General features: G+C 55.8%; 5 protein-coding genes across 5 annotated transcripts; 1 reads left to right on the top strand and 4 right to left on the bottom strand.

Moving 5' to 3' along the window:
* Positions 1–1442: 1442 nt before the first annotated feature.
* Positions 1443–2515, bottom strand: C8Q71DRAFT_837751 (uncharacterized protein; the record flags this gene model as incomplete). The annotated part of the gene is made up of 1 exon (XM_047926473.1): positions 1443–2515. Exon 1 carries the CDS (start codon positions 2397–2399, stop codon positions 1443–1445), a length of 957 nt encoding a protein of 318 aa, XP_047777431.1. The 5' UTR covers positions 2400–2515.
* A 72-nt stretch (positions 2516–2587) lies between these two features.
* On the bottom strand, positions 2588–6583 carry C8Q71DRAFT_767677 (Sds3-like-domain-containing protein). Its single transcript, XM_047924224.1, has 4 exons — positions 5197–6583; positions 4982–5133; positions 4817–4916; positions 2588–4766 (listed from the first exon to the last, which is right to left on the bottom strand). The coding sequence occupies exons 1-4, from the start codon at positions 6551–6553 to the stop codon at positions 2716–2718; spliced, it is 3660 nt and encodes a 1219-aa protein (XP_047777432.1). The 5' UTR covers positions 6554–6583; the 3' UTR covers positions 2588–2715.
* A 4517-nt stretch (positions 6584–11100) lies between these two features.
* On the bottom strand, positions 11101–12996 carry C8Q71DRAFT_767693 (uncharacterized protein). Its single transcript, XM_047924225.1, has 3 exons — positions 12918–12996; positions 12600–12863; positions 11101–12544 (listed from the first exon to the last, which is right to left on the bottom strand). Exons 1-3 carry the CDS (start codon positions 12969–12971, stop codon positions 11198–11200), a joined length of 1665 nt encoding a protein of 554 aa, XP_047777433.1. The 5' UTR covers positions 12972–12996; the 3' UTR covers positions 11101–11197.
* Positions 12997–14473: 1477 nt separating this feature from the next.
* Positions 14474–16478, top strand: C8Q71DRAFT_724914 (uncharacterized protein; the record flags this gene model as incomplete). Its single annotated transcript, XM_047921655.1, has 3 exons — positions 14474–14731; positions 14791–15020; positions 15074–16478. The coding sequence occupies 3 exons, from the start codon at positions 14474–14476 to the stop codon at positions 16476–16478; spliced, it is 1893 nt and encodes a 630-aa protein (XP_047777434.1).
* Positions 16479–16503: 25 nt separating this feature from the next.
* C8Q71DRAFT_767699 (uncharacterized protein) lies at positions 16504–19800 on the bottom strand. The gene is made up of 16 exons (XM_047924226.1): positions 19571–19800; positions 19094–19502; positions 18488–19035; positions 18206–18431; positions 18026–18149; positions 17903–17966; positions 17739–17845; positions 17578–17687; positions 17451–17520; positions 17208–17395; positions 17133–17155; positions 17060–17080; positions 16984–17000; positions 16896–16928; positions 16818–16841; positions 16504–16758 (listed from the first exon to the last, which is right to left on the bottom strand). The coding sequence occupies exons 2-16, from the start codon at positions 19418–19420 to the stop codon at positions 16697–16699; spliced, it is 1944 nt and encodes a 647-aa protein (XP_047777435.1). The 5' UTR covers positions 19421–19502; positions 19571–19800; the 3' UTR covers positions 16504–16696.
* Between the last annotated feature and the right edge of the window lie 1085 nt (positions 19801–20885).

The following is a 20885-nucleotide window of genomic DNA, read 5'->3' on the forward strand; positions in this document are numbered from 1 at the left end:
GCCCATGTATCTCCGTTTTTGGATCTCGTCTTGGACGATACGCAAGAAAGTGTCTGTGTTCTGCTCAATTGTGAGGCTATTATTAGGGGCTTTAGTGACGTGAATGCGCGGGATTCCGATGATAAAGCCGGATCGTAGAGAAGACACCAAAGAAGGGTATTTATCAAGAAGGTCTGCGTCTCGTAACGTTCTATGCCAAGCGTCTGGGTGGTATGGGGTGAGGGGGTTACTTCTTCTGTGCAAGATTGCACGACGAAGCTCCGTGGTTCCGCCCCCCACATCCCGAACACTGATGGATGTGTTTGGGGCTGGTGGAGCGACAACCTCCCACTCGTTGCCAGTCGAGACAGATCGTCTCTCCATCCTTGTTGATAATCTGTCCCGAGGAGTTTCTTCCACACAAGGCTGGCTGTCCGTTCCACAAAGAACTCGATCGACACTTTCCGATCTCCTCTGAGGGGTGGCAGCCCAAGCATATGGCGCAAATCGCGAGGGCCGTGCGAGATGCGCCCCTCTGAAAAGACCCTCTTGCATTGCGCGAAGCGGACTCTCGGTCTCGCGAATGATGGCCGTACGGCTCTGCATCGTCTCTTCGACTACTACGACCCTGCTGCCCCGAACCACGAGCACCACCTCGCTGCTGACTTCTCGGAGACGGTGAGCGTCGTCGCCCCGACGCTTGACCTGATGAGCTTCCCCCTCGCTGGGATTCAAAGCTATCATTCAATTTTTGCATCTGAAAGTTTGTCCGGTCATGTACAGAGCGCGGGAATGGTGACCACGCCGGTTCACGAAGGATGACCACGCCGGTCCGCATAAGATGACCACGCCGGTCCGCAGAAGATGACCACGCCGGTCCGCAGAATATGACCACGCCGGTCCAAGGAGATGACCACGCCGGTCCGCAGAGTGACCACGCCGGTCAAGAGATAGAGACCACGCCGGTCAAGATGTAGAGACCACGCCGGTCCAGAACAGCACGACCACGCCGGTACGTGAAAGTATGACCACGCCGGTCGATTGAGTGAAGCCACGCCGGCCACCGAAGGTAACGACCACGCCGGTCAAAGAACAAGGGACCACGCCGGTCAAGAGAATAACAACCACGCCGGTTGAATGAACGCCGATGATAAATCCGCCAGCCGAAAATTTTAGGGGGGGGTAGGGACGTGATAGAAAACGACCGCGCCGGCCGGTCCCGACAAGGAGAGACATGACCACGCCGGTCAAGAAGAAAACGCGCGACCAAAGCCCCACGGAGCGTAGAAGATGAAGTTGTAAATACCCGCGAAAATGAGGACGCGATCCCCATGGGAGACGAATATGTACGCATTTGAGACGACGATGGTTTCGCGTGGGGGCGTACCGGTGCCGATACGTCGAGGGTGTTCCGTGGTGTCGGGGGAGAAAACGGAAGATGGGAAGTTCAAGATCACGCCTGGTCAGCGGAGATTCGACGAATTAAACAAACAGAGGGGAAGACGCACCCGTTGAATCTGCAACCTTGCCGACGTAGACTGGATTTCGGCTTTGCACTGCTCGTACAGTTTTGGTTCGAAGACGCCGATATTGTACGTCTGATCCGAGACGTTCCTGGCGATGATCTTCTCGTGCCAGTCTGTGCGCACCTCCTCCATGTAGCGCATGAGGGCCGGCTGACCGATCGGGTCTTGGCTATCCTGGTGCCCCACGATCTGTAGGAAGAACCGAAGGTACTGCTGTACTATAGGTTGCGGCCAGATCTCCGGGAGGTCCGTGATCTCCTGTATGAAGACGGGCCAGGCGGTCGTCATCTCCTCGAAGGGAAGATCCGCATCGCGGCGGACTCCTTTGATAGCTTTGAGGGACGACGCTGGGGTCAGGCTTAGACCCGTGTCTCCGGAGACTAGGGTATAAGTCTCGTTGACGACGCTCTTCGCTTGACTCTCTGCCAGCTGACGTGTTTTAGCCGTGAAATAGTCGAGTTCGACGTACGCTAGCTTCATGAGCTTCTCGCGCGCGTACTCCGCTACCCTCTGCCGAAGTTGGGTAGGGGGCCTTCGAGACGGATCTACCGTCGCGAGCTTGGGCTTTTTCTTGTCTAGCGTCTTCTGTTCTTCTGCCGCTGCACGCTGCTCTTCCGCCCGAAGCGCCTCTTCCTCTTCGCGCGCCCGCTGCTCTTCCTCTTCCGCTAGACGACGGTCCTCTAGGGACTGAACCTGCCAAGCTTGGATTTGCGCGTTGTGATGAGTTTGCCAACTCTCTCGAAGAGCCTGGACTGCTTGCTCGTCGTTCATGTTGCCGTTGGCCGTCATAGCCTGCCTGATCGCTGCAAACGCGACTAACTCGTAATCCGGGCACCGCTCACCGGATGGGTCGAGGACGCGGGGTCGGTTACCATTTTGACCGAGAGGATCCATCGACTGAGTTATGTAGGGAGTGTCTACCACAAGTCGAGAGCGAACGAGTCTCGAAAACAGGCAGTGCCGAACAGACTGTCGGCCAACGGTGGCGGCGAGACGCAAGAGGTTCGAGCGCTCGCTGCCACGCGTGCATAGACTCAGTTTGAAGGAAGCGCTCGTACCTCGCGCTTCCTTCAAACACTCAATGAGTGTAGGATGGAATGCGATTGAAGAGAGGAAGTTAGATGATACATTAGTCTTTCCGCAATACATACCGAGTCCACTAAGTCGAACGAACGAACAAACAGAACAAAGCTAGATCCGAGAATAAGAATCAGGAGCCGTCTACGTGTACAACCTTCGGCGCGACAGGGCCCCCACTCGGGTGTATGTCAGGTATCGAACCGTTTGGTATTCGAGGCGGAAGCGGCTGATTCGAGCTTGATTGCGACGGGGGTGGGAAGAGCGGACCTGCCGGCGACGTTCTCAAGCCACCCATCCCAACGGACTCTGGATTTGGATGTCGGGCTGGCCCTGGTATCATCGACTTTGGGAGACCTGGTGACGAAGGGCGACCAAAAGACTTCAAGCTAGGACTACCATTCTTCGACGCCCCAGCACCCTCCGCTCCCACTGGTGGTGACCGTGCAGATGAGCTCAGTGATGGTGGAGGCGGTAGCTGCATTCCCAGCGGCGGCTGGCCTGTCCTCGTAGGCGAACGCATAGGCCCTGGGAAACCACTACCAAGGCCTGAAGGACTCATATGCGGAGCAGGACCGCCGTTCGTATGTGGCGGTGAGTGAGACATGCCGTAGTCCGTTGGTCTCCCGTGCGTCGGCGAGTTCCACGTATTCGGGCGCGATTGGGCTGGAGGCGGTGTCTGTGGCCGTCTTGCTATAGGTTGTCGATACGTGCTGTTCTGCGATGGTCTGCTCGTAGATGCGGAAGAGGCTGGGCGGAGAAGACCGTTGTCCTCGTGATTCGTGAATGAGCCGCGTCTCGACGGGCCTACAGACGAAGGCGCCGTAGGGGGCAGAGCGTTGCGTGGTGATCCCGGAAAGCTGGACGGACCCGCGGCGAAGGGGGTCATCATTCGCTCGTGAGGACCAACGGGCGCAGGTCCGATCGGTCTGCCACGTTCGCGCGACGCATCAGCCGACATGTGCGGCGATGGTAGCAACTGTCGTGACGGGCCAGCAGCCATATCGACTTCCATAGACGCACTCGGGTGGATATGCCGAGGCTCGATCTCGCGCGGCGGACGTGGACTGTTCATCGAGCTCGAGCTCGCCCCCACTCCAGAAGGCAGCACCGACATCGGAGGGCCCTGACCAGGGCCGTTCGCCTGCGGAGGATGGTGATGGTGGACGACATGGTGGTGGTGCGGCCCAATACGGTGATGGTGCTGTACGACGTGCACATGCGGAGGCTGCCCTGGCGGTGCATGTACGTGCGGATGCGAGTGCTGATGTCCTGCGTGTCTCTGAGGTATCATCTGCATGGGGTATCCTCTTTCTTGCTCCCGCTCGCGCCCAAAGTCGCGTTCCCGCTCCACCTTGTCTCGACTCTTCTGCCCATCCATGAACCGCTCGCGCTCCGAATCTGTATCACGCGCGTCCGCACTGCTCTCTGGTCTCTTTGGGTCCTTGTGTACAAGGCCCAGCATGCTTGGCCCAGGAGGACCACCCCCGACCCACCCGTTTGACTTTGACTGCGAAAAACCGGGCGGTGCAGGGGAGGGCACCATCCTGTTCGCCGCAGTCTGCACGGGCACCGGTGAGATCGAACGCGGCCTCATAAGTCCGCCGGGCCCATTCATAGATGGCATGCCACCAAACTGCTGCATGTGCATGCTTGGCTGCGCGTGACCAGACCCCGGTCGATGCATGTCCTGATCGATGGCCTGCGATGGATGCAGGTTCGGTAAGCTGCCTGGGACCGCTGAAGGGTGGTGAGCGGGGCGCGGTGCTTGCGGCTGAAACCCCGGCATACCCGGCGGAGGTTGCATCTCCGGATAATGCGGATGTTGAAACCCAGGAGCGCCGGGGCCGAAGCGATTGCCTGCACCAGGTCCGTTGACCATAGCCATATTCATCGGATAGTCAAACTGAGGGACCGGGGCACCGAGGGCTGGATTGATCATCTGGCGATGTGGGTCAAAACCAGCAGCACCACGCCTGTGCTGGAACAGAAACTCCAGGTCCCTCGCGATGTCTGTGAGTGGAAGCGCGCTCAGGTGTGGGTACGCAATGGGCCCTGGGCTTGTGGCATCCTTGTGGCGTGACGCCTGCCCTGAAGACGCAATACCGAACGGATAGGTCTTGACGATCTCGCGTAATGTAGGAGGCGCGCGGACCTCTTGAGGTGGTTCCGGCATCCGACGTTCTGGAGGTTGTTCAGAAAGCGCGCTAGACCGGGAAATTCAGCGGACACACCTGGCTGTGGGCGCTCCAGAGCCCGTCTCTCCCGCTCGAGCTTGCGCCTCTTTCTATTGGTCTCCGAGATCATCTCGGTCTGGAGATCATCTCTTTCCGCCTGCGGACGCGACGCGACCAGCGTGATGTCAATACATGCCCATCACGTGCCGAACGCGTCCTTACCTTCCACCAGCTCCACACGCCGTCCTCGTCTAGCTTCCGGCGCTTCATGACATTTAAGGCCTCGAAGTCGCGTCTTCTAGAGGCCAACTCCAGCCTTTTGTCGCGTCGTTTCAAGAGCTCTTCATTAAGGTGCAGTAGCTCGGGATGTGTGCCTAGTGAAGAAGGTGAGAGTCGGTAGGTAGCCCGACACAGAAGAGCCTATATGCCGAACGCACCTTCCGCGACCAAGGCCTCCTCCCATGCTAGGGCCTCCATCTTCTCCACGTAGAGGCGCTCTCTGAGAAGGGCGAACTTCAGTTCTATAGTCGCAAGTACGTCGAGAGCTTCTGCGCGGTGCGCTGGTTGCAGGTCGGACTCGAGCTCCAGTTCCAGTTCTGGAGAGTCCGGGTCAGCCTCCTCATTGTCAGCAGCATCGCCGTCCTCTCCATCTGCGGCAACCTGGTCCGCATCTCCATCAGCTTCGAGGTCACGTTCGGCCGCCGCATCAACCTTGCTTTTGCGCCTTCGGACCCTTGTTCTCTTCCTCCGCGATGCACGACCGCCCTTAACGTCGCGTTCTGGTTCTGGTTCGCGATCGGATAGGACATCTGCATCACCTTCGGGCGTCGGTGAACGAGACGATGAGGGTGAGCCAGACGCCGAGGACGAGGATGAGGGAGAGCGTGAGGGCGGCGCCACAACAGTCGAGCCAGCCATGATAGAGGATGCGGCAGCCATGTGAGATGTGGGAGCAACGAGTGGTGGCGGCGGTACAAGCTGGTCGACGACCATGAGCGGAGCGTTGTCGTCCAGCACCGGGGGTGCAGCGTCCAGTGGCGTCGCCGGTTCGAGTGCCGCGGACGCGTCAGGCTCGTCTTCGGCGTCGGACTCTGCGAGGGGAGGGTCGTCCTCCATGGGATCCTCGCCCGCTTCCTCATCATCTCCGTTCTCGTCGTCAGTGAGGTCGGGTGAGGGGGCGCCCTTGTGGGACGCGGCGCGCGAGGTAGCCCCGCTGACCGCAACGTCAGGATCGTCTTCATCGAGCTCTTCATCATCGTCAGTTGCATCCTCATTGTCGAGGGGATCATCTGGGAGTGGCTCTAGCGCTTCCGCGGCCAAAGCGTGCGCAGGCGGCTCGTCGTCATCTTCCTCGCGCTCGTCCTCGCCGTCGCTCTCTACCTCCTGCGGAGCGATACGCTCTGCGTCATCGTCGCGGTCTGCGTCGTCGTCTTCCTCCTCTTCCATCGCTTTCGCGGGGCCGGACTGCTCCTCTTCCTCCTCCTCTTCGACAAGGCGTGTGCGCCAATCGCCCTTCTCCGTCTTCTTGGTGTTCTTGTATGCCCAATCCCACATCGGAGGTGGAAGGAGGTTGTTGCGCTTGCGTTTGCTGTCTCGTGGTCTGCTCGAGTTGCGCACCTCTGCTTTACTATCGCCACGGTTCTCCTCCTGCTCCTCCTCCGTCAGTTCGGAAAGCTCTGAGCCGCTGTCGAGGGCTGCGGGGTTGGATCCTGACGCGGAGTGCTGCTCTTCTGGTGGTGGAGGTGACGGCGACGGTGAGCTGAGGGGTTCAAGTGAGACGGTCGAGCCCGTCATCGTTGTCGACGGCGAGGGACTTGTGCAAAGTGCAGGCGCGCTCAGCCCGGGGGTCACACAAGCTGTGACATGCCGGGGAATGGAACCTTGCCTAATCGGGGACTTGTGACTTTCCCGCACGGCCCGGAGATCGCCAGACACTGAGCGCTGTATTTTGACCTATTTGTCTACTTACACAAATCAGCAAGGTCTTGACGCCAACTTTCGTGCTCTCCGTGAGACTTCGTGCTACTTAGTCAATATAATCTCTGCCTAACCCTCGAATCTGGACTGCGTCAAGCTTCTGCTCGCGAATTTGGCATACATGTACGGCAACGGGTGTCTAGATCTCGTTCGTCAGTCGGTCGTCTCAATTAGCGGCAGTTCATCTCAAGAATCTCCCATACGGCCGGGCCTGGGAGCCGTATCCAAGTTGATTTGAGCCAGGATCTCCGGTGGTACGTGTTCGCGCTATGTTACTATGTATACCTCATTATCCATATCTAGAAATGCGTCAGGCTGCATGCGCCAGTCGCCCCACCTTACGAGTCATGTAAGGTACAGCGGTACGAGTGATACACGTTCTCAATCTGTAATATCCACACATTATACCATCAGACATATGACAGTGCTTAGCAGCATGCACTCAGAGCTCAGCCGCTACGTACTGCACATGCCCCCAGCGTCCTCGGTCTCCAGAACCACCGCTCGCCTGAGCATACATACATGCGTCGAGGCGTGTATCTGCAGGCTCAAAGTTTCGCAAGTGAAGCGAAACGCTCCCGGGCCATTATGTTCAGTTGTAAATAGAGCCATCGCCGTATTGATACAAGAACAATACAGACCTTGCAGAACGAGGTTGCACAGCGGAGATGTTTAGTACGTGAATGGCTCTTGCAGCGACGCTCGCGGAGTAATACGACCGTGCCTTCAAGTACGACAATCTCCTACAGAGGAAAGTGATCGTCAGAAGACGAACTAAGACGCTTGCCGGCTGTTATCGTCTGCAACGGAGACTAAAGACGAACGGGTTATAGCAGTAACGCACGGCTACCGTGCTCAAGGAAGTCCTAGAATAGGAGTCTGCTTATTGTGCATGATCAGAAGTGTATTTCGAACAGGAAGGGCTTGCAGCGGGTTCATCTATTACCGAGTATCGGTCGCAGTTAAACCAAGCACCAATGCTCACGAACTTGTCGCAATCTTCTGTCCATCCTATCTTGCGTACCCGGTGCTCTGTATCAGCGGGACCCGGGCCATATGCTACACTAGGTCGGAAAGTGCAGCGTTACGATCCAGACCAGAGAAGTCGTACGGCCAACCCGGGAATCGCTGGATAGTTAGCACTGCGCGCGACCACTGGCCAGTACTGTGTTCGAGTCGAAACGTATAGAGTGGCAGTTCACGAGGAGAGGCGGAGGAGAGTTGGTGGACAACTTGTCTGGCGGCGCGGAGAACAACGTCGGCGTCGCTGTTCTGGCCGCTGCCTCTCGCTGCCTCTCGTGACGGTCGCTCGACGTCCCTCTTCCTCCGCGACGTGACCTTGACGCGATCTCCTCCATCGCAGGTCGAACCTATCCATGTTGTCTACGCACGATGTTGTGTAGCCTGTGTCCGTGACCATGATCCGGGAGTGGTGAGCTCCTCTCCGGTGCTGCGTGACTCACAAACATCTAGGTCGCACCGGCGGTGTGTCTTAATCTCCCCGTTCTGTGGCTATTCGCGCGCAATGACCCTTCCTCTTGAGAACGTCCGATCGACTGGGAGGGGCGTTGCCGCAACATGCAACATGCAACAGTCACACATATCACGCTGTGACACACTTTCGGACAGTTGGTTATGTGTCGTTCAACCTCGGTGCCGCCGTGGCGATGAGAGCCGCACTATTTGAGGACTCATGGGACCGTGCTGGTGAACACCCTGCAGCGAGCTGACGTTTATGTGTCTTGTACATAGATTCCGACTAAGAAATATTACCGTAGACCAACCACCTGCCTAATCAGGGCATGTGGCGGGTGCCTTGTGACGCGGTCCGTTCCAAACATACAGCTGTTATCTGAACTCGAACAGTGTTTAGATGTGTGATAACTCTTAAGTAATTGTGTGCTTATCTTCCAGTTTTCGGCTCATTGAATGGGATTGCGGTGACCGACTCTAGTCTCTGCTCTGCCAGTGAGTCGCCACCGTGGCCGCGATGTATATGGAGATTACGTAAACACACGGTGGCGGGCCGCGGTGAATCGAGTACTACTTACTGTAATAGTCTTTGAACTAGGTACACTGAGGCGACATTCGTTCTAGGATATATATCTCGCTTTAACCTGAATGGATCCGTTATAGCCATGTACCGTTAGCCCGCCACTTAGGCCACAGAAGGAGCCACACCGTGACTTGCGTGACGTTGCACGTTGCGCGCAACGCGTTGCACGCAACGGCTCTCCCCGTGGATCGGACTTTCTGTTCCTCTTGGACTCTGGTCAGTCGACTGGCAGAGACCAAGCAACGCCTGTGAACGTGACCATAAGCCTATCCGTCACGCACCATCTCTGCTACGCCATCCCTTTCCTTGAGCATGCCAGCCGCGCCGCGTTCTCAGAGCCATCTTGTGCATCTCCGCTCATCTAAAAACACTGGGCCATGTAGTCTCCGTTGCTGACCAAAAAGAGATGCTCTGGGCCATGGCCATGGACGGGCCGCATCGGGCTGCTCTTGTCCGCCAATCTCGCGGAAGGAGCGGTCGCAACCCAACGCATATGCGCATCGTGTAAAGCGCGCCGTGTCGGTATGTACTTGGAGTAGGCAGGGGCTGGATACCTGGTAAGTGCGTCGTCATTGTCTATTAGTCTGCCCTAGTGCCACATCGCCGAGCCTGACCTTGTTCAAGTTGAGTTCGTGATGGAACGGTTTGTGTCGTTGACAGTTGTTGATGATCCCTGTCCGGTGTTACGGGCCGAGATCCCCGCTGGCCTCGATAGACTATAGATCCCGAGTGTGGCTTAACCAAGGCTTAACTTGAACTTGACTCTCACCACCAGCTCACCACTACGACGACAAACCATACACACACGCCTTCCCAGAGTCCGCGATGCCAAAAGCAGAATCTTCTCGCACTCCTCCAGTCGCTCAGACAAGGATCTTACGTTCTCTACCGGCCGCCAAACCACGATCGTGACTACCTCACGCCATCTCAGTTTTCGTAATGCTATCGCCCACTATGCATCTTCTGTACTATACTAATCGTTACCACGCATTGTACTAGATACGGGTTGCTTCTGCTATACTCCTGGACTCTTCACTTGAATCCCCATGGTCACGACATCGACATCGGCATCACAATTCGTCGCGTTAATCCCTCGCTGCACCGCCGCTTGTCTAGACTCTAGACGACCTTGACAAACAGTTCGATGTCGTGAAGCTTGTCATTCCCCGTCTTCGCCACCGTCTGCGGAGCAAACCACAACCGCAACACGATCATATAGTCGTCGTCGTCTTTGTACGTACCCCTCTATTGCGTTTATGCCCTTCACCATGCACAATTTCAGCTTAGTATCAGGCTCTACTTCGTGTCACTCGCAGCTCCAGTGGCGGCATTACGCGCCGCGGGGCCTCTGGCTGGGCGCGCGGCGAAACCGCCTTTGTCCGTGTCACGGACGGCCTCCGCCTTTACGTTATCTCAGGCTGGTCCGGGAATGTTATCGAAGCTGGCGATGCGTGAGTCTGAGTCGCAGAGGAACATCGCAGACGTACCAGTGTATCCTCTAAATCGCGATGTCAGTCTCGCACAGAGATGTTCTTCGAGTCATAGAATGAGTGTAAACATCAGATCTCAGATCTCAAGTCGCTCTGCTCTTGCTCTACTCTCGACGTTCATCGACCCGGTCTTCCTATCGCGGCACTGCTCTCTGTGCGTGCTATCCGAGAGCAGTTCTGTACCGCGCTGCAACTTCTTAAGCTTACTGAGTGTAGGTCGTCTCTGGGAGTTCATCAAAGCTAATTGTGCGAGTGTAGCTCGTCATTATTGTGTCCGCCATCTTCTTCGCCGTCATCATCATCCCTTGACTCTCGAGCGGAATCAGCCGCTTATGCTTGTCAAGGCATTTTCGAGCTATCTCGGTGTTTAGGTTCGTCAAGTCGGACTTAGGGTTGCTTATGTTACGCTTGTGCGCCTCGAGATCCCATTACCGCGAGGCGATCCTAGGTATGCCTACAACTTAGTATGTCACGGGAATCCAATGCTATGGTGCTACCAAGCGATCCGCACCGACAACGTCGATGCTTCTACGTCGATCATTCTTAAGTGAGACCAGCGCGGTCCGCTGCATGAGTGTATGCTGTACAAAGAACAACAACTGTATCGCGGTTATCACCTTCAACCTGGCTATGGCTCACTGCTCTAGCGCTATAGATCATACAGCATCCGATGTATATCGGTCGCTGCTAGTAAATTACAGAACGTTCGGTTGGTGGAAGCGACGTTCTGAGCAAACACTGCATGGTGAGTCCTTGTTACTTGCTGCGAACAGCAAACAGACCATATGATACATCATAAGTAATACAAGCATACTGTATCGAGGCATATGTCGTGACCTGAATACAATGCCTCCGGTGATGGTACACTATGAAGCAAGAGAGAGCGCACAAACAGCTGATAAAAATGTTGGACATCTAATGTGCAATGATCTGGGCCCAAGACTCGGAACGGCTACAAGCAGTCGCTACGGGCTCACCTGGAGGCCGCGTCTCCTCCAAATACTCCGCGTACGCATATTTCTCGTCCTCCGATACCTCCTCCGCGTCGGTGATCGTGTCCGGAGGAACATACGGAAAGAGAGCGGAAAGGTATGCGAAGACCCGTGGGTCGCCTGCATCCTCCGCGGGAGTGGCAATCGCGTACGTCGTGACACGGGACCGGGGCTTCCAGTCTGGCTCAAGGTAGGGGACGCCGAATGCAGCGGTGACGGGCATCGTTAGTAGCGTCAAGTCGGGGCAGAGCTCCACGAGGTGCTGGAGGGCCCCGACGGGTGGCTCTCCTCCCGCAAATGCGGCTGCCATGAACTCCAGAGTCTGGATATCCGGGAAGGCGAGGGCGATCTCCCGGACATCGCATGCGCTCATGGCGAAGCTTTTGGCGTAAACCACGAAGTGCGTGAGTTTCTTGAGCTCGAGCAAGGGCTCAAGCGTCTTGAACGTGATGCTTGGACAGTCCCCGTCTTCTTCGGAATCCATGCGCCAAGCATGGATCTCGATTTTGCGAAGGGTCGCCGCGAAAGGCGCTTGCGTTAGTGCGGCGAGATGTTTTGTGAGCAGATCGTTGTCGAAGACCTCTGCGTTGACGTGTAGCGCCAGGCTGAAGAGAACGGACGAAGCAATATTCTCCAAAAGCGCGAGGGACGACGGACCCAGGGCCTCGAAGCGCAGGGTCAGAGTGCGCAGGGAAGCAAGACAAGCAGAAGGGAGGGCCGACACGACCATGTTGTCCAGCGTGTACCAGTTCACTTTGACGTCAACGTGTTGCAGCGAAGTCGACTCGACGATCGCAAGCAGAACATCGTCGAAGAGTGGGCTTGTACAGCTGAGATCGATGAGTTCTGTCGCACGGACAAGGTCGGCAAGTGCCGCGCCTACCGCGACATGTAGCGGCTCGCTCGAATCCCCCGCGAGCCGGAGTCGCCTCAGCTGCGGACACGTCTCCCTGACGGCGTCCAGGACGCTACACAACGGAGCTTCCTCGGTGAGCACCGTGTCCAGCGACAGCTCCTGCAGGAAAGGGTTCACGAAAAGGTCTGGGTAGAGAAACCTGGCCACGGAAGGTCGACGCTCGGTCCAGGAGAAGGAACGCAGGTTCCGCAGTAGCTTGAGCGTAGGTGGAAGACACGTCAATGACCCGACGGCATAGATCTCCTGGTTTACACTTTCAGGGTCTTCGGACCACGAGATGCGCTTAATGTGTTGGCCGTACCACATCGCACGGCGTATGGGAGAATCGTGGGGGTAGGCAATTTGTTGCGGGACCTAGGCCACACAACGTGAATTTGCAAATTGCAACGACGGTGACCACGGCACTCACCGAAGCTGGATCTGTATTCTGCAAAGCTTGCATCCAGACATCCATAGGGATGACTTCTAGCAGCGGATTCAAGGTTTCCAGTTTCTCCCATAGTATCGGAATGGCACCGCCATGGAACGCCTTACTCGTGGCTGCGAGACTGGCCACAGTACCCTTGCCTTCCCCTTCGCCGTAGACCTCTCGAACGATCATGTCAAATAGCTCGTAGACGGAAAGGCATGTATGGCAGGCGGAGGGGCCGCTCTTCAACGACGAGACCGTACTCTACGGCAGACAAGGATCAGGCATAGACGAGAGTCAATGTGGAGCGACACTTACCGGGCTGACACAGTCATTGCTCCCGTCCGGTAGAGGAGGCGACTCGGACATCATGCGGGGCTCTCAATAGGAGGACTCGATGGAGCTGTGAAGAGTTAAATAGAGTTTTTGGCGCCGTTGCACCGTGGGTACTGAGTGCTTCTGTGGCCTTGGACGCTTTGATGGCGCGATCGTTTTGTGGCCTCGGAGACAATATAGGATAAAGCGTGGTTGCCACGGTTTACAGAGTGGCTACGATTGACCTGCACGTGGCAATACTATCGTTAGATCACTTCCATTGAGGTCTACGCACAAAGGAACAGACAAAGCAGGTAGCTTCAGGACGCGGTAGAAGCATCATCCTGGACTGTGTGTACACAGGTCAAAGTGCGCATCCACAAGGGCTTCGAGCCCTGAATACCTTCATAAGTGTCCTTCCAACAAGCAAAGCATCGGTCTCGGTTCGTGTGATGGCTGTCATATGTTTCGCGTCGTTTCCGCATAACAGGTCAGAATTGGCATCTAGGCTGCTAAGCATCATTCGGCCTGGCCTCTCCATTGTCCATCTGAGTTCGAACACAAGTGCCAGTTAGCGAGTTAAGTGGGGACATGTAGGCCTTTTTTGCTCACTGCAACTGATGCACCACGTATTGAACGAGGCATCTGCTTGTTTCTGTACTGGCTCGTACTCAGCTTCAAGCACGAAATCGCAACCTCTCAGTTTTACAAGGCTGTGCACTATCATCGAATCTGAATACATCATAGCTTTGAACCGACGTCAGATTTTTTAGAACGTCCTCACAATTGCTGTTCAAGAGGCGTACCACATCATGATCATTCAACCAAAATCCAGTACTCCGAGGCGATGGACTCCTACTGGACAGCTCGGCATATAACAATGGCTTGAAACCCACAACCGGGCTTACCTTTCAGCGACTCTAGCTTTGCATTAAGGCTATCAGGATGTGCTGGGTTGGACATTGTAGCCCCCTCCCCGCAGAAGGGCCGCCGCCACCGTTGCTAGAGTCAGGCTGAGTAGTACGACTTACGTAAACACTGATGTGTTGTCTGTCATTATCATATCCTGCGGTGGTCATCCATATACGACGTTGTCGCTATGCAGGTCGACCTTGCTCAGTCGAGCGATGAGTGTCATTCGAGTACCAGACTGCAAATCAACGAGCGGGAGGAGGTCGTCCGAGGAGAGTTTCGGTGACAAGTGCGTGCCTGATGCCGCCGGACGGGCGCGCCGAAATGATGCGCGGTGGCGCGGCCTTGGTCTTGCTTCAATGGGTCTTGCCCACTGAATCCACAGAATCTACTCTATATTTTATTTAGCTTGGAAGAATGATTCTGTACTTCTCACTTTCTCAAGCATTCAGACTAAGTTATGGGCTGGAGCTGCCAATGCCATTCTTGAAATCAGCCAACCTACTGACAGTCACGTGCATGCCGCGTTCAGTTACCAGTAGCAGTACATCGCCTAGTAAGTAGGCGGGGCAAAGGCTTCGTCTTCTCCCTCTTCTACTCCTTGCCGGAGTTCCTTTCTGAGCTGCGGTGTATGATTTCTGTACACCATGGCTGATCAAAGCCTCTCTTCAGGAGATAATACCGGTCACCCCGAGCTACAGCAACTACGGAAGCAACTCCATGCGATCCTACGCGACATGGCTGACCTGGGACCGGTAGTCACCAAACCTCCAGTGATTGATTCCTCATTCGATTCCGCTAGTAGCCAGGGAGAAATTACTGAAGACGGGGTACCCGCTGAGTCAGTAGCAGGGCATCGAGCCTTGAGGGATGCGATAAAGCGCGACCTAGATGTTCTGGAGAGTGTGTGTGATGTTCTACTTCTCCTGCCCAGAATGACAAGCTGAGAACGGTATTCCAGTAGTTCCTCGCTGATCCTAGCAGCGCACATCTACCCGCTCTCTCGACGAACGCGCCGTACCTCATCGCGGTATGGAACGAGGTGTTACTCGCACCGCCACCAGTCGTGTGCATTTGGCAGACATACCACGACAGTGCACACTCAGAGCTACGCAAACGAGGGTCCCGGAAGGCTCCTGGAGTAAAGATTGACGTGGTGGCCGAGAACGGACATAGATGGATACGGGTGAATACGTGAGTGCCAATCGCAGCGTACGGCGGCGGCACTGGCATTGATCAATACGTAGAGCGAAGAACTCGCGCATGCTTGCTGAGTTCCGCGAGCTCGACTCATATCTCGCCGATTCGGACTCGGACTCGGACTCGGAGGCCTCTCAATCGATATCCTCTGCCCATCGACCCAAACCAGCGTCGACGGAGGTCGACAACTCGTTGCTGCGCATGGGACGGGCTCTCCTCACAGCAGCCCAACAAAACCCTATCCCAGGCACGGTCCCCCCGAAGGTTCCGTCCATTACCCTCCGTCTGACGCGGCTTGATCCATCACCTGCGGATTCCAAGGAACACGACGCTCGCATCGGGCAGACGATCGATGCACTCCGAGACGTGGGGATCGACGTGCAACTGGGAGAGCGGGAAATTACGTCTATCCCAAAAAGTGGACCCGCAAAACAATGTCCGTCGCGTTTGGAGCCGACTTTGAAGGTCAACCTTGACCTATCCATACTGATCGCACTGGTATCGGACATTACCCATGCACCGCTCCCGCAGTCAGTAGAAGAGGCGGAGGCACGCTTCGTCCCACCTTCCTCATACATCGCGTGGAAACGCGAGCGTACTGCTACAACAACAAAAGTTGACGTAGCGGAAGGTCCTGTCAAGCACTCTCGCGCACTCGCCAATCAGGCTCTCCAAGAAAGAGGCCGCGGGCTCCTCGAAGACATATATGATCGCCTCGCGTCCATGACCCCTACAACTCCGTTCAAGGACGTCGAGTTCTGGACGACCTTTGAGGCGCGTGACCGCTTTCTGCGGATCGTGTTGAGCAAGATCGGCGGTGCAGGAGAACAGAGGCGTGCGCGTGCGCTGTTCGCAAGCGTACTGGAGCCGTCCATGAACAGCGAAGAAGCGGAGGAGGCGTACTGGCTGGACTCGAGGTATCCAAAAGGCTACCTTCCCCTACTACCCATACGCGTTTTCGACTCGGACGAACCCCCGCAGGATGAGACTCACGCTGAGGGGAGCTCCAAAACACTGGGACCCCAGACCGAATTCCCGCGCCAGCTCGCGCAGACGTGCAGGGCTATCCTCTCTGAGGGCAGCGCGCCCGCACCACCATCCGCGCTTCCTTCGATAATACCTAGCACTGAGGGCGTCGATGGAGAAGACGAGCCTATTCCCCGCGCTGCCACGACGCGCGCCAACCCTCGCTTGACTGCGCATACCGTGCGGAGCTTGCTCTGGGGCGCAATCAACGGCTGGACGACGATGACCGCGAACCGCGGGAGTGTCAAGGCGATTCTACGCGAAGTCAAGACAAGGGGGCGTGCTGCTGGCGTCGGTATAACAGGCATGAATGCAGAGGAGGGCCTGACGAGTGATCGGGTAGAGAAGGCGGCGATTTGGGTCGTCGATCCTAGGAGTCTGGCTGAAGGCATGAGATCGGACCTTCCCCTTACCAACGCTGCGTAGTCAATTCAGCATCCGTATGCCATGGCCAAGTATTTCGTCCCTGTAGCGATGCAAAAGCAATACTGTCCTTCGACGATATAATTACCCCAATCCAATAAATACGCAACGAGCGACTAAAGACTGAAATGAGTGTGTTCTTACGACGAAGAGCCGAAGATCTGTTCCGCACTACGCACATCTAATGAGATCGCAACCCAGGACTGAACCCCGGGAGACACTCACGCGAAGACCCACAGAGCTTGCGGGTTCATGTACGTGTCCGGAGTGTACGGGAAGCGCACTGAAAGAGCAGGTATGTTATTGACTATGGCAATTTTGTGTGACGCTGCATTAACTCACGCTGGGGAAGTTCGGAATAATACGCTGGTGGAACGGAGGTTAGGATTGAGCTTCCGTTGCACAGAAAAGGCGACTCACCGATCGGCGTCTCATTGTCGTCCCAACTGTAAGCTGCGTAAACCTACGTAAGAGCAAGTCGAGTATAGCTAACATAAGATGGACCCACCGGCTCTCCAGTTGTGACTGCGCCGAGGTCACAACGGCATTCAATGCTATGATCAACGAAAGGAGATAAAACGTACCGGAAGTCCGCGTTTACGAGTCTGCGAGGATTATGATCAGCAACTGAACTACCTCACGGCGAAGCGTACTCACAAATCGGGGGGAGCGAGAGAGTCCTGCACGCACGAATCAGTCTTAGCCCCCAGAGAATAGCAAGAGGGAGCGTACATCCTTGAGACCGGCAGTCTTGATCTCCGAATCGATGTCGAACCATTCCAAAACCTGGGCGCCGGCCATACCCTTGAACTGCATCGTCTCGTTTGGCTTACCTCCGAATATCGCGATGGTGGTGTTATGGCGCTCGTACATCACTGTGCTGAACTGAGCGCAAGTTGATGCGCAGTCACCGTTTCCCACTGCATTCGCACGCAATGAGCATTCGGGAACGAGGCCTGCAGACGGTCAGCGTACCGATTGCGACCTTTGACAGATCAAAGGGAGGCTCCTCGGGGATTGTGACGTTGAATGGCGTACAGACGTCCTGTCGATGGGTAGTTTGCAATGAGCATACAGGCGATCGGGCTACTCATGCACTCACGTAGAAGCGCTGCGACTCGTAGTAGTCCACGCCGTTGATATTCTTCGTCACATTGGGGGTAAGATAGTTGTAGGAGTTCGACTGCACAGAGTCATTGCCCGGGTATGCCCCTAATGACACGGTTAGCACTGATGCATCAATCACAGTTGCAAGAAACCCACACTCGTCCGGCGTATAAATCGCATAGACATCCTCGATGTCGTTCGCAATATCGGATGCGAGGATCTTCTGAGCAAGTGGGTTAGCGCGCACAGACGTCGAAAAGCCACTATTTACAAACCGGTTAGTCAAGCATAGCTGACAAAACCAGTGGATGTACTCTTACGGGAAGCCAAAGTTGGTGCCTGCGAGGTAAGAATGTAGGAACTGCCCCAAGCACACGTAGCCACCTTGGGATACAATGAGAAGCTGTCATACCCACTAGCGAGACGTTGAAACCCGTGCGTACCGCCATTGTTCGTCAGATCAATCAGCAACTGCGTCACGCCTGCTTGCTGGAACGCTGATATGACACCCGCAACCTGCGATTGGAATGCGTAGTAGTCCTCGGGTTCGAACGAACCCACGAACATCTAGGAGATACAATCAGTCTTGAGCAAAGTCCGCCATGCAAGCGAGGGCGACCAACCACACCAGTCTTGTTGTCCGGCAAGATGTAGCTCCAGAGGGCGTCTCCTCCGTCGATCGCTGTCAGATTTGGCACGAATTCAGACGGGATCCCGACACCCAAAGACTTCGATGCCGCCAGCGCAGCGCGGGGCTGGCGGGCTTCACGCGACTGAACAACGTCAGAGCCCTGAGTCAAGTAGTCGACACCATTGGTTTCGTTATTCGGGGCACAATTGCTTGCCCAGCTGCACGAAATGAGTCATGCTCTGCGCATCGAAGTCTCAACTGAGTCAATACGCACTATGATGCAGCATCCGTGAATGGTCCTCCGAGGTATGTCGCTAGATAGGGCACCACAACCGTCTCGGAGTCCGTCCCATTCGCAAGTATGACCTCCATGGTCAGGTTATCCAGGTCGGGGAATACGGGGCCCGCGACGTCACCGAACCGCTGTGTATAGTTGCCCCCGTTGATCCTGTAGCTGCTGAATACGCTGTTCACGCGCACTCCATGATCCAAGTAATTGCCCGAGACGGTGTCGGCGATGTGGTCCACGTAGTCGTACGCAGACATGCCGTCTATGCTTAGCACACGTGCGCCTGCGAGCCGAGCCCAGTCGAAGCCAATCGAGTCGTAGTAGCTGGTGTAGTTCGTTCCGAGGAGAGAGACGAATTCTACAAGGTCTGGTACAACATATACGTCTTGAATGCCGTCAACCTCTAGAGATATGATCGGCGCAGGGAGCAAGTTCTGGAAGGTCTCCCAGTAGCAGTACGAGTACCAGCCGGTATGACCATCGTTCAAGCCGCGGACCAGGTTGAACAAGTCCTTGTTGAATGCGTAGTCGGACTGGGATGTCACCGAATATGAGCAATGCGCCGAGGACGATAGATCTGGGAAAACGCACCGCGTAGCCCGTGCTATTGATCCTCGCCAGTTCGTCACGGATGTTCACCGCTGGTTGACCAAACTCCGGAACAGGAGCCAAGTAGTAGTCCTCGAAAGTGTAGAGGTCAAACACCTTGGACACAACGTCCAGTGCGTTCTGACGCAGAGTCTCGTTGAACGGGAAGGAAGACAGACATGCTCGCGCGTCAGCAGGAGTGACGTAAGTCTGACCAGCTATCGTCGCGCAAGGATCATCTTCTCGAGAGTCGAACGGAGACGCTGTGACGCAGCCTGGAAGGACGGAGGCAGCAGCAAGGAGCGCGAAGCTTGTCGATATAGAGCGCATAGTGCGGGGACAAGGATCAGGCTGCCAACTACCCCGAGTCTCTTCGAGTCCCAACAAGCGAATGGATGGATGCGCTGGTAGCCTGGGGGATACATCGCAGTCAGTCTTTTATACATACAATCCTCCGTGCAACCTGGACAGTCGACGCACCGACTGCTCCCGCATCATGATCGCATCCGGCGGGAGATGCTGTACGGCTTCATTATCATAGGCTGGCCGTGCGGGCAAGGGCGGCGCCCATGGAATCCCGGGCGATCACTGTTCGTAGTCATGGGCGTATACGTAGCGATCCGACACAGCTCGCGCGAAGGAGCACAAGCCAGGCATAAGCTGACAGCCACCGCGCTCCGCGGCCGTCGTACAGTAACATAGTGCTTGTCAGAGCCGATCTGAATTGATCTCACCGTATGGCAACTAAAAGTGAGCAGCCTCGTTTCGGGTCACAGGCGTGACAGATCGTGATTCAGATCTCGTAGATCGTGATCTTATCTTGCCATATCAGGTATGCAATCGCAGAGCGGTGACACTCTATCCACGCTGGGCCCCTTTGTTTGCTCAGACCTGGTAACTACTAAATTCAGGATATTCAGGCCGTGCCCAAGACATAGGGCAATGAGACGAGAGTATCGACGAGTGCTTCAATAGCTCATTTTGGTTAAGTTTGGATTAGGCGCCCGTGTTAATAGTCTCACGAGCGTTTCGGTCAACGATCCTCGCAGTTGTAGCCATCATTCTCAACAATTCACAGTGTAGGTCGCACATTTTGACCCATGTATACTTCACTTACCCGCAACTTCCAGGCCGTGGTCCGTCTCCGTCACGGTGGGTGGCACTGAGCGCTAATACAAATGGTCGATCACTGGCAGTGCGGCTACTTCCCTCAAACCTTTGTGCTCCTCCTCATTCGCTCGGCCGCCCTCAAGCTTTACGACCCATTGTATGGAGGTAACCTGCGCGGAGATTGATAAGCCGAGAGCTTGCGGAGGGTGATCGTCAGTATATTTATGGTGAGTAAGTACTAGATGCTTGAACAAACCTCATTGAAGTTCACAATGCCCGCTGCTTGTCCATGCTCCCGCCTTCGCACTTGTCCGCGTCCCGGGTTCGAGCACCTGTCCACCGTGCCTGCGTCCCTACTCGCCCGCCGCTCTGCTGCTCGATCACGGGCGGCCCGGGCCCGTTCACTATCGACATGTACGGCACGTCCTTCGCGTGCCCTGCCATCTCCGAGGACTTGGATGCTTTGACCTGCAGATCTAGTTCTCTGCACCAGGCAAATATTCAAGTGTCCTTTCATTGCACATGATATGTCCCGATTCTCAACGGTTCAACATAAGCTGCGTGAATGCACCCCTTCTCATGGCACCCAGGTACTGATCGGCCTCCTCTCCGAGTCACTCGTCATTGCCTACAAATCCGGTGCACTGCTGGCATCCCGCTGCGACCTTTGCGCACGCCCACGCGC

Source organism: Rhodofomes roseus, assembly GCF_022264815.1.
Source record: "Rhodofomes roseus strain CIRM-BRFM 1785 chromosome Unknown C8Q71scaffold_14, whole genome shotgun sequence".
NCBI lineage: Eukaryota > Fungi > Basidiomycota > Agaricomycetes > Polyporales > Fomitopsidaceae > Rhodofomes > Rhodofomes roseus.